General features: G+C 47.3%; 1 protein-coding gene across 1 annotated transcript in view; it reads left to right on the forward strand.

The window, feature by feature from the left end:
• TRAF3 (TNF receptor associated factor 3) overlaps window positions 1–12,727 on the forward strand; it is a 50,990-nt gene that overhangs the window by 36,152 nt on the left and 2,111 nt on the right. Inside the window, exons 7-10 of the mRNA XM_079700996.1 lie at window positions 524–598; window positions 2,228–2,320; window positions 6,688–6,828; window positions 12,507–12,681. Of these exons, the coding sequence (XP_079557122.1) occupies window positions 524–598; window positions 2,228–2,320; window positions 6,688–6,828; window positions 12,507–12,681 (484 nt within the window). The remainder of the gene's footprint in view (window positions 1–523; window positions 599–2,227; window positions 2,321–6,687; window positions 6,829–12,506; window positions 12,682–12,727) is intronic.

Genomic DNA, 12,727 nt, shown 5'->3' on the forward strand with positions numbered 1-12,727 from the left:
ACTTGAATTTCTGGCCATTACAGAGGGAAGAAAGTCTTCTCAGAAGTACTGGGAGTACTGGTACATTGTGTAAGCTTGCTTTGGAAAGATATTTATTTTTTGTGTAATGTACATTCGGTGTGTGACCCAGTTGCATCCTGAATGCTTTCTATTTTTTGTGTTTCATGCAATTTTTGTTTATAGTCTTTAAATGTGCATTTCAGTTTATGTTTTTTTTACCTTTCTTTTTAAAATTCTGGCACTGCAGACAGCATGTCGCAAAACAACTTGTTCTAAAGAAACTGCAAGTTTAAGAAATGTTATAGTCAATGTATTTCTGTATATTGGTGTATATATGTGTATACACGTGATGATACTGTATATTTACTGCATATAAGTCTAGGAAGCAGATGCTATATACACATCTGTAGCTGATAAACACCATTCGTAATAGTACAACCCAGATGCTATCTGTGCCCTTGATATGTTTGAACATTTTCATGCAAACGTTCGTGCCACAACTCACGTCTCTTTCCCGTTGCAGTTGAGTGCACACTTGTCAGAGTGTGTCAATGCCCCCAGCACCTGTAGCTTTAAGCGCTATGGCTGCGTGTTTCAGGTCAGTATCCGACATTTGTCCTTCCCAGTCACTGACATTCCACCATGAGAGAAAGTTATTCTATTAACATCTTAACATGCAAGCTCTGGGCTTTCAGTTTTGCCATGGAACTGAGTCGAAAGCCACGTGCAGCAGATGTGGGTGCTTGCTTTCCAGGCTGGGGGTGTCGTGAGACTTGAGGTAGACACCTGTGCTGAGGGGGAGTTGATGCATTAGGAGAACGATTACATTCAAAACCAGTTAGTGGATGGGACAGACAGGACTGACACTCGGTGGGGTTTCTAGGTAGATAGTTGTGGGATTTGAGCTGTTACTTGAACGTAAGTCACTGGCAAACTGGACATGGTTTCGGCAGTGTGTGCATCAGTGCACAGTTGTGAGGATCGCACGTGCGTGTGTCCAGAGTGCATTCCATGTACGTGCCACATGCACATGCCCGGAGGGCCATGTGGAGAGGAGGTCTCTGCCACTGCCACACCTGGGCCGTGAGAAAGCTGTTCCTGGGTTTTTGTTTTTGTTTTTGTTTTTTTTTAACACATCTGAGATGGCTAGTGAATTTGAACTAGTTTTCATTTAAATGTATATCTTGATCTTAAAACTATCAAAGGGCAGTATATACTCCAATTAAAGTATTTTGTATTTGATTTTTATGTATTATCAATACATTATTGTGAAATCAGTACAGAGATATTGGCATCTCAGTATTTTCTTAGAAAGTAAAAAGCCTGACAGTAAGAATGACTATAGCTTTCCCTTTGCTTCAGTCTCTTATGAGACTGAGCCCTCACCACTGTTATGTCGTATGTACATATATATCATTCATTCTGTGTATGTATATATATATATATGTCTATATATAGCAATACTTATATCAACATATATATATGACTATTCTATGTACAGAGTATATGTTTTGGAGATCATTAAAATGCTTTCTGTGGCTTTTAAATATTCCAGTATCAAAACAAATTATATTCTTATACCAATTACTTTGTTAAATATATGAAGTACTGTTTCCCATGCTTATTACTGACTCTAAGATGGTCTACATCTTATGTACTCTGTAGATTGTTTATGTTCTGTATGTAACTTTCTAAGTATACATAGGATAGTTAGGAACAGTAATACAGTGTATTTCACTGGTAAGTTAATACTTTAATAAATCATTTAGAATCTTACTTTGATTACATATTCACTAGATTACTATAGCAGCATCTAGCTATGACTTGCAGGTATCTAAACATTTTCCATTTATATTTTAATGAAAAAAAATTTTAGGGAACAAAAATGATATATCTAAAATTTAGTTTCTTGATGTTACCAGTATGAAACGTAGGTAAGAAGGCCCTTGATAAGAAGCTTGCGGAGTGAAGCTCACGGCCTCGAGATAGTTGTTGTAGAATTCGCAATGTCTCGGCTTTGAGCTACTCTGTTCTTCTCGAAACAACCTCCTCATCTGCACGCAGTAGATCAGGGGCCACTGAGCCCTTCTGAGGCTGGACATCCCCCGTGAACCGTCCATGAATAAGTCACCCGCCCCTTGTGTAGTGCTGGATTGAGGTCGGCTGTGAGTCTCTCTGACTTCGACGGAGTGAGGTTGGGTAACACGTTGTCTCTTTATTCTCGCAGGGGACAAACCAGCAGATTAAGGCCCACGAGGCCAGCTCCGCGGTGCAGCATGTCAACTTACTCAAAGAATGGAGCAACTCTCTAGAGAAAAAGGTACGATGCACCGCCTCCTGCTTTTGTTGGTTTTTAATACTATCTTCAAATTATTTAAAGAAGAAAACCTTGTTTATAGTTAGTAATGGATTTTGCATAAAAGAAACAGCATGAAGAGTGTCAAAAAAGTAAATTCTCTTCAAGTGATCCTGAGTTTATAAATGAAGCTGTGTGGTTTTGTTAGCTTGCTCTTTGGTTTTTTTTTTGTTTGTTTGTTTATAAATTTATTTACTTTTTTTTTTTTTTTTTTGGCTGCATTGGGTCTTCATTGCTGTGCGCGGGCTTCTCATTGCGGTGGTTTCTCTTGTTGGGGAGCACGGGCTCTAGGTGCATGGGCTTCAGTAGTTGTGGCACGTGGGCTCAGTAGTTGTGGCTTGCAGGCTCCAGAGCGCAGACTCAGTAGTTGTGGCGCACGGGCTTAGTTGCTCCACAGCATGTGGGATCCTCCCGGACCAGGGCTCGAACCTGTGTTCCCTGCGTTGGCAGGCAGATTCTCAGCCACTGTGCCACCAGGGAAGTCCTTGCTCTTTGTTTTTTAATTGTCAAGCAGGTATGAAGTGCTTTTTAAAAAAAAAAAAAAAAAATCACATTGTGCTTCTCTTAGAATCGATCTAAGACAGGGATTGTCACTTCCAACCCTCGTCCGCCCCGCACCCCGTCTTTTTGTAAATAAAGCTTTACTGGAACGCAGCCACGCACACTCATTTCCGTATTATCCGCGGCTGCTTTGCACCAGGACGGCAGTGTGGATGAGCAGAGATAGAAACTGTACGGCCGCACAGCCCTAAAAACTGTCCTCTGGCTCTTTACAGAAAAAGCCTGCCAGGGTGGGAGGGAGGGAGATGCATGAGGGAAGGGATGTGGGAACAGATGTATATGTATGACTGATTCACTTTGTTATAAAGCAGAAACTAATAAAAAAAAATAAAAGAAAAGAAAAAGAAAAAGCCTGCCAACCCCCAACCTGGAAGGTCACCAGTATTGCCTGCTTTACCGTCCTCTGTCTCCTCGGAGACGAGGAGAGGACAGTCGAGTGCGACTGCTGACCATGGGGGTTGGGGGACCACGCAGCCCCTTCCCGGACACACCTGCTCTCCTGGGTGTCTCCTCGAGGGGCCCCAGCCGTGGGGTCTGGACTCCTCAGCAGGCCCCCGCCCACGTAGCACTCCTTCCTGGGGAGTTTGTCCTGTGGTGCTCAGCTCGCCGGGCCTTCTTACCTGAGGAAAAGATGAAAACCTCCAAGACTTTATAGAGAAGGAGGTTATAGGATCTCCCACTGTGGCTTGTGGCTTATGTACACAAATAAGAAATTAATTTGATATTCAACAAACGTGTTGAGAACTTGCGGTGGGTGGGCACTAGGATGACTTACAGCAGCCGCGGAGTTGATGTTTGCTTTCTAAAGGTTTGTAAAGATTTGAATATCTTGTTGTGAGTATTAAATCCAAGCAATTTAAAATGTAAATGTACTTAAAAGAGTCTAAAGTTTTATATCAAAAGATGTTTATTAAATCTGACATAAAATAGTTTTTTTAATATAAATGCTTAAGCTGGAGATGAGAACCAATGAAAGGATTTGCGTGCTGTGTGTACACACGTGGGACAGGAGAAGCCTTCTGTTTATCAGTGAAATAGAATCTGTTACATGAATCATTTATGACTTTCCCAGGAGCACATATTTGCTCTGAGTTCAGTGATAGTTTACCTATGAATCTTTTTTTCCCCTCTTTTTGAAGAATGCATTGTTTCTGCCTTTTTAAATTATAGGCATAGATCTCAGGGCTTTTGGTCTCTCACAGATATGGCTTCTCATTTATCTAAAAGGTTCTTCCTGCCATGTAAAGTGAATTGGTTATACCAGCTGTGCTACTTACGTAACCACTGAGCGGGGCTGAGCTGCGGTGCGCTCACCTCTCAGGACGGCCGTCCTCGGGGCCATCGCCCTGGGGCACGCAAGGGTCATCCTGTCACTTGCGTCCTCCTGCCCTGCCACCTCCACACTTGTCCCCTTCAGAGCATCCGCTTTGCATCGCTGGAAGCCCCGGGACACAGCCGCACAGCCAGCACCCCTCCCCAGAGCTTCTTTCTCCCTCTGTACACCGGCCGAGAGGGGGCCGAGTTGCTGCTGATACATTTGAAACATCTGTCCTCTTGGTTTTGCTGGAGGGTGAGCCTCTCCCTGACTCCGTGCGCCCTGCTCAGGTCAGCCGGGCCTCCGCCCTGCGCATCCTTGTTTGTGTTCATGAGAAGCTGGCTTCTCTTCACTGGGCCCAAGAGCAAAACCTGGACAATGAACGGAGATACTTGTATTTTCTTAAAATGGGAAATTTATTTCTCATCATAGAATTATTCAGTTGGAATCTCTTGAGTTATTTTGTTCATCTATAATAGAAAATAGAACATCTGAGTTGATTCAGAAAGACTGATTATTATATTCACAGTCAAACTAAAGAAAAACTGTTCTGTAAAATCCAGGCTTAAAAACACCCATCTTATGTTTTAGGAAAGCTTAAATCAAAGGGCAGTGTGGAGTGCCCACCAGAACAGGCTGGGGTAGAGGACGTTCCTGGTGAGAGGGTCTCAGGAAGGATGAGGGGCCCCTGTTCTCATCTGCTGTGTGGATGTCACACTGTGCTTCTCGGAAACACACCTGCCAGGTAGACTTTCCTGTACCTGGCAGACTGGTGAAAGCAGGGGTCTGCAGGCACCCAGGGGCTGGGATCCCTGATTAAAATATGTAAATAAACAAAAAATCAGTTTAAGGGCAGTCCCTAAATTAAGAAGTTAAGAGTTTGATGCGGCCTGATGTGTGATCATCAGTGTGAGATATTTCCCTCATCCTCAGGTAGCTTGATTTGCTGCAGAAAAGATTGCCATTGGTTTTGGAGATATTACTGAGATTTTTATCAAAAGGGTTGGCCTGTGTGCATGATATCTCTTTTTTTGGGTGTGAGAATAAAGAGCCTGGGAGTTGTGTCCACCTTTGACAGATGGGAGTGAGTGAATTGTAATTTCAGAAAAAGCAAAAACACCCCTGCCTGCTACCCGTGCCCCAGTCTGGAGGCTGCAGGCTGATCACTTGGACGAGGTCGTGGGCCTGTGAGACAGCGTGTTTTAGGGAGGAAAGTCTGTTTGTGCTGAGTGAAATCCTAGGAGAGCGAAGTATGTCTTGCAAGTTCTGTATTCCTTCATAAATACATTTGTTATAAATAAAATAGACGGAGACAGCGCCCAGAGGTGCTGCCTGCAGAGCAGGCTGAGTAACGTAAGGACGCCTCCCTTTAGGCTGGTTGTTCTTCAGAGGGACAAGATCAGGAACCCAGATGTGTCCTGAGATGCCTGTGGGCCACCCCCACGGCCACACCGTCCTCAGGTGCTGGAGGTGCTAGAGAGGCACCTGCAGGTAGAGCTGCTCCGATCCGTCTCGGAGCTCCGCGCCTTCCAGGGCGGCGGCCGCATCCGCGCGTGGACACAGACAACTGTTGGCGGAGGGAACCTTTCCAGGGACCAAAGTGCCCCTCGTAGAAACACTGTGAGAAAGAAGCCTCGTAGGATCGCCCTTGAACTCCTCACCCTGGGGGCTTGTAAGACCAGTGTAAATTGGCTCTTGGGAGCCAATTATTTTTCAGAAAGGAACTATGAAAAACTCAAAGGTGGGTTCCCTGCTGGGAATGGCACCCCCCCAGCAGACCCTTCCTGGCACCCCCAGTCGGCAGCTCCTCTGTGGGGTGGGGGGAGGCTGGGAGGCTGGCCCCAGGACTCACTGCAGCACGCGAGACTGTTCGCATCGTGCTCCCTCGTTCCGTTGAGAGAGCTTTTCGAAGGGCGTGTATGGCCCACTGGTGGGTGTGAAATAATTTAGTGGGTTGCAGCTCGCATTTTCAAAAGTAAAATAGAGTAAAACAGAAAATATCCGGGTGCATTGTGATCAGGGCAGATGTGGTTTTGAGGTCCCTGTTTTTAGGGCTATGCACACGTACACAAGTGTCTGTGCAGAAGAGGTGGGGTGTAAGGATGTGTTTCCTACTATGTTTCCTTGTCCAAGTTTGAAAGCCACTCTGGTCAAAGATTTATTAGTTTTCAGCAAAAACTTTAAAAAGCATCCATTCTGAAATTCAGTCATTGCTGCACTTTGCCTCATCTTATTTGATTCCTGGGAGAGATTCTGAGAAATGCAGTTGTAGGATCCCTGTTAAACTACCAGGACTCCCATTTCCTGTGTGAAGGGATTCTTTTTCTTCCTGGAACTCCTTCAGTGATCTGATAGAAGGCCTATATTGTAAACATTTAGTTACCGTTATTATAATTATTATAAATTGATATTAAAATCACTTTTTGTTTGCTTAATTGAAGACTTTCTTTTTCAGGTTTCCTTGCTACAGAATGAAAGTGTAGAAAAAAACAAGAGCATACAGAGTTTGCACAACCAGATATGTAGCTTTGAAATTGAAATTGAGAGACAAAAGGAAATGCTTCGAAATAATGAATCCAAAATACTTCATTTACAGGTAAGAAGTTTTAAGATTATGGCTGGATAAAAGGGAACACATCTGTGTTCCCCTCCAGGACTTTCTCAGGGAGATATTTGAGCAAAAGCCCTGACCTTTGTCGAGCAAGGCAACTTGTTTCTCTTGCTTAAGTGAAACTCAGGGAAGGTGGCCTGGGTTTGTGGGCCGACCTGGGAGGCTGTAGGCACCTCTCCTCTCGCCTTTTCCTGGGGGCCAGCCCCATCACCTCTCCTCTGTGCCTTTGGTTCATTGTTGGTGAAATAAGACTCAAAGCCTGTGTTTTTAAAAATTAGCTGTTTTATTATTATTATTTAAGATTTCACATTGTTCATGAGTAGTTATGTGTAAAGTTTCACTTCCTAAAGTGAACTGAAGCCAAACTATTTTGTTCTGAATCTTCTAGCGATGCACGTACACAGTCACCTTATTTCACCACAGTGAACCACGGGCGCCTCCAAAATAAACACATAAACCTTTGCTGCTCCCGAGAAAGGTGGTGTATAAATAAGCCTGATTAAAATGTGGCTCCTCATTTCTGTTACCAACACAGGCTTCCGTTAGGTGCTTGTTATAGATTATTCTTCTAGACACTGTCTTCACATCAGCTTACTCAGAGTGTACCTTGGTGATGGTAATTCTGGTGTGTATCACACACACCCGTGGGAGAATCACATGTTGCCGAAATGATCTTTCAGTGCTTGTACTTACAGTGTGTTTCCCTAAATTATCTGGAAGAGAAAATATTTCTAATAGCTCAGAGTCACGGCATCTTTGAGATTGTCTTTCCTCCCATTTTAATGTTGAGATTAGTTATAGTGCCTTGAATTGCATAGGGATTTATTAAATTAACTTCATTTGTATTAAACTCTGTGGTTGTCCCAAGACAAGGAAAAACACAATGAACCATTAGATTGTAGTAGAAAAGATACAAGTCGTAAGTATTGAATCAAGTCAGAAAAGTACAGTGTCACGTAAAACACCACAAGCCTCCTGCGGGAAGTCCGTGGCGTTTTGCTGAGGCCTCAGAGGTGCTGGTCAGCGTGTCCAGACAGAGGCCTGTGCTGCCATCCAGTAAGCAGGTCCAGCTGTGCGCAGGGTGACCAGGGCTCAGAGGGGTGTGTGGAAAGGCCGAGGAAATTATGTTATGCTAGAGGACCACCTGTTAAGGCATATCAACAGCAGAAGAAAGAATGAGTAAGTGGTGGGTTGTTGTGTTTTTTTTAATATTTAATTCTTATTTTAATGTAGTGGTTTCCAAAGTTTTCTTTTTATTGAAGTAGAGTTGATTTACAGTGTCGTGTCAACTACTGCTGTACAGCAAAGTGACTCAGTTATACACACACACATTCTTCTTCATATTCTTTTCCATTGTGGTTTATCATAGGATACTGAATATAGTTCCCTGTGCTATACTGTAGGACCTTGTTTATCCATTCTATATGCAAGGGTTTGCAACTACTAACCCCAACCTCCCCTGCCATCCCTCCCCCATCCCCTCCCCCTTGGCAACCACCAGTCTGTTCTCTATGTCTGTGAGTCTGTTTCTGTTTCGTAGATATGTTCGTTTGTGTCATATTTTACATTCCACATACAAGTGGTATCGTATGGTATTTGTCTTTGTCTTTCTGACTTCACTTAGTATGATAATCTCTAGTTGCATCCATGTTGCTGCAAATGGCATTATTTCATTCTTTTTTATGGCTGAGTAGTATTCCATTGTATATATGTAGTAGTGGGTTCGTTTATAACCAAAAAAAAGTGAGACTGTCCCTAATGAGGTCATGGACGCACTTGCCCGGCACCTTGGAGATTTTATATGCATTCCTCTCCTCCGTTCCCCACTTCCAGCATGAAAAGTTTGAATTTACTTTAATCATTCCACTGTGCGTGATTCATGTTTTAAAACCTCCACGATTGAAGAAACCACTGAGATCTAAGTCAGAGAGATCCAGCTCCAAGCTGTGGAGCCCGGGGAGGTGAAGGCTGAGCAGTGCCATGTCTGCAGGCGGCCGTGACCCGCGCCGGCGCTCTCCTCCTCCTCCTCGGAAGGCAGGCATTGGGAAAGTGGGCTGCATTTCAAGAGAGGGACAGAGGTCAGGAACAGGGGCTGACGGGCTGGAAACCCCTCCGGACGGCTGACCGTTTCCCGATGGTTTACACGGAACCGCGTCCCCTGGATGATCTCAGGGTCGGGAATGTTCGTCACCACGGTTACCAGCGCTGGGAGGCGGCCTGGACCACCCGCCTCTGAGTGAACGTTGATGGCGGCCCTGCGGGCTGGGGCTGAAGACGCCGGCTCTGGGTGGGGCTCTCCCTCCCGTCCCTCCCGACTTCCCCCCGCCAACCCCCCGTTTCAGCAGAGCCTGGCTCAGACCTGCCCCTCGGTCCTCACCCTAGAAATTCCAGCTGCCGGAGGACAGTTTACCTGAGCACTGTACAGTGGCTCACACACCACCACCGGGACTGGCCGCTGTTCCTTCCTGCCGCCTTTAAAACTCTCTCCGCGGCAGAATGGACCTTCCCTCCCTGCTTCCTTTCCTCAGGCACCTCAGATGGCACTGTAAATGCCACCTCCTCCAGGGAGCCTTCCCCACCTGTATATTGGACCACTGGATGGTGACAGACCTATTCCTCTCTGTGTCATCTCCTCCCTTGTCTGAGTCTCCAGTCGACCCTAAATCCTGAAGACAGGCTTACACAGGGGTCCACACAGAGTGCAGAGCTCCTGACGGCCCCAGATAGGGCTGATGGGATGCAGTCAGAGTTGTGCAAAGGAAGTGGAACTTAAGAGTGGGTTAGCTTTTGCCAGCCGTGGAAGGGTAGTTTCTTAATATTTTACTTTGTAGAGAACTCTTTTTTTTTTTTTTTTTTTGGCTGCACCATGCAGCATGTGGGATCTTAGTTCCCTGACCAGGGATCGAGCCTGTGCCCCCTGCAGTGGAAGCACGGAGTCTTAACCACTGGACCACCAGGGAAGTCCCTTTTTTCTCAATTTAAAAAGACAGCCTAGGGCTTCCCTGGTGATGCAGTGGTTAAGAATCCGCCTGCCAGTGCAGGGGACACGGGTTCGAGCCGTGGTCCGGGAAGATCCCACATGCCGTGGAGCAACTAAGCCCGTGAGCCACAACTGCTGAGCCCGCGCGCCTAGAGCCCGTGCTCCACAACAAGAGAAGCCACCACACTGAGAAGCCCGTGCACCGCAACGAAGAGTAGACCCCGCCCGCCGCAGCTAGAGAAAGCCCGCACGCAGCAACAAAGACCCAACACAGCCAAAAATAAATTATTTAAAAAAAAAGAAGCCACCACACTGAGAAGCCCGTGCACCACAACCAAGAGTAGCCCCCGCTCGCCGCAACTAGAGAAAACCCGCGCGCAGCAACAAAGACCCAATGCAGCCAAAAATAAATAAGTAAAATAAATAAACTTTTTTTAAAAATGTAAAAAAAAAAAAAAAAAAAGACAGCCTAGATGTGAGCTTCATTCCCGTGTTGCATTGTTAGCAGGAGCTGCATTCCCGGGCGTTCCCGCGGTCAGTGACTCTGCCGGGCTGGAGCGAGAGCGCTCTGTCCACGGGCCCCTTGCTGGGCCCGGGAGTCCCACCCACATCGGCTCGGTGACCGGATGGTGCCAAGTGACAGACGGCGATTTAAGCCCCAAGTGCTCTAGCAGGAGACGGACAGACTGACAGACTGACAGATGGATGCTCTGCGAGCAGGTCTCCCGGTCAGGGCTTATTCACATAGTGTGTGATCTGTGCTGTTTCTCTCAGCTCCTGAATCATCCTTGTTTCTAGTAAAATCCTCACCTGCACTGAAGATTTGTTTTTTATAGAAACACTACAGGGGCTGAGTGTAGACTGCTCTTCAAGAATGAAATCTTGTTTGCTGCATCTTACAGAGAAAGCTTGATTTAGATCAGCATTCTGCTTTGACCTTATACCCTTTCTGCAAATGAAAGGTCTGTTTGAAAATAGCACGTTTTCCCTTGCTGTGTGAGGAGTGCCTTTTAAATAGTGGTTGGGCCTTGTCTGTGTGTGTGTGTATGTATGTGCACGCGTGTGCTCGCTCCCATGTTCCCCCCTGCCCGCCACCCGCCTGCTGACTCCATGCTCCTGGCTTGTAGTTGGGGGCCTTGCTGTCCTTTCAGACTCCACGGTTCTGCTCCCTCTCAAGAGGGCCTCATGCCTTCGTGCCGCTGTCCCGTGTGCGTCACCAGTCCCGGGGCTGGGGAGGGGGCCCTGGAAGTGATGAGCAGCTTGTCCTCGTGGTTGACGAGGTCCACCACGGAACTGCCACTGAGTGCTTAGGTTTCCATTAACTGCCCTCTTATTCTCATTAGTACCCACATCAGCCTAGTTGTCATTTTGTCACTTGAGTAGGGAGAGGACAGGAGAAAACTCACAGCTGTTCATCGTGGGTATGGGCGTTCATTCATGTCAATAGCATTGTCCTCAGAAAATAGACTTTGTGAACTAACTGTGCTTCTCACCATATATATTTTAAAATAAAGTGGTATCAGTATAGAAAGAAGTGCTCTTTAGAGAAATCGTCTTTACTTTTTAAATGTTAGCCAATATCAGGGTTTCTTGGAAAGAAGAAGATTAACACTGTATTTTTACCCAGAAAAAGTAACCCAAGCCTACATGTTCGTTCCTTCACGGTCATTAAGAGCCAGCAAAGGTGCTGAAACCTCGATGTTTAAAAATAGTCTCCCAAAAGGAGAAGTGAACTCGGCAGGTCCCCGGGGCTCTCCCCTGTGTGGCCTCAGCCTCAAGGGCGGCCCAGCCACTCCACAGCTTCAGGGGCTGAACCACCCAGCCTTCAGGAGCTTTATTTCAAAAATGCAAATTCTTTTTAGAAGTGAAAACCCTTTGGGTCCCTGGCTTCGTCTAACAAATGGGCAGGCCAGTCCTGCAGACAAACTGGGCCCCCACGGCTGGCACGCCAGGCTCACGCCTCCAGTTACTCTTACAGATGTGCCGGTCCTGTGCTTCTGGAAAAGGGGGTTTCTGAGTTATTTAAATCAAGCCCCGCTGTCGACAGCCACGTGTTTGTCAGCAGGGTTGCTCTACCCCAGTGGGCAGGGGGCACTGGTCACGGAGCGCGTCCAGGGAACAGACCCCCACCCACCCCGCCAATAGGCACTGGCCCCTTGGCCTCACCCGGGGCCCCGAGGACCTGTCTCCAGGGCCCTGTCCTGCTGCCAGCCCTGTGCTGGCAGCCAGATCTCTGGGGCCAGGTGGCAGTGTGGTGGCAGCTCTGTCTTCTGGGACCCAGGCGGGGTTCTGAGCACTCTTCGCGCCACAGAAACGGGGCAGCCCCTCTGGCCCTGGAGGCCCACATAGCTTGGCCTCTGCTGGTCGCTCGACCCTGCAGGGGATGGAGGCCTTCAGACGGGGCCGATGAGTGTGACTCCAAGTCCTGAGCTGAGACGCTAGGACAGAGGGATGTGGGAGCCGCATGCCCTGCACTTGGTGAGTGAGGCCTCTCTGTGCCTCGGTCCCCTCCTGGAACTAGGGTCCCTGTGTCCCCCGAGATGCCCGTGGGTCTAAGGTAAGATGCCCTGTGAGGGCTGATGCGGGCTGCCCTGTTCCTGACCAGCGGGCGTTGGATGGTAGCGGCGCAGCGCTGGCAGCGAGTTCTAACTGTGCTTTGCCTTTTTGACCTTTGATGTGGAAGCGAGTAATAGACAGCCAAGCAGAGAAGCTGAAGGAGCTCGACAAAGAGATCCGCCCCTTCCGGCAGAGCTGGGAGGAGGCAGGGAGCATGAAGAGCAGCGTGGAGTCCCTGCAGAGCCGGGTGACCGAGCTGGAGAGCGTGGACAAGAGCGCGGGGCAGGCGGCTCGGAACACAGGTGAGGGCGGGCGGGCGGGCGGAGCCCTGCGGGTCTGGGAGGCCCC

Source organism: Hyperoodon ampullatus (assembly GCF_949752795.1).
Source record: "Hyperoodon ampullatus genome assembly, chromosome: 3".
Lineage (NCBI taxonomy): Eukaryota > Metazoa > Chordata > Mammalia > Artiodactyla > Ziphiidae > Hyperoodon > Hyperoodon ampullatus.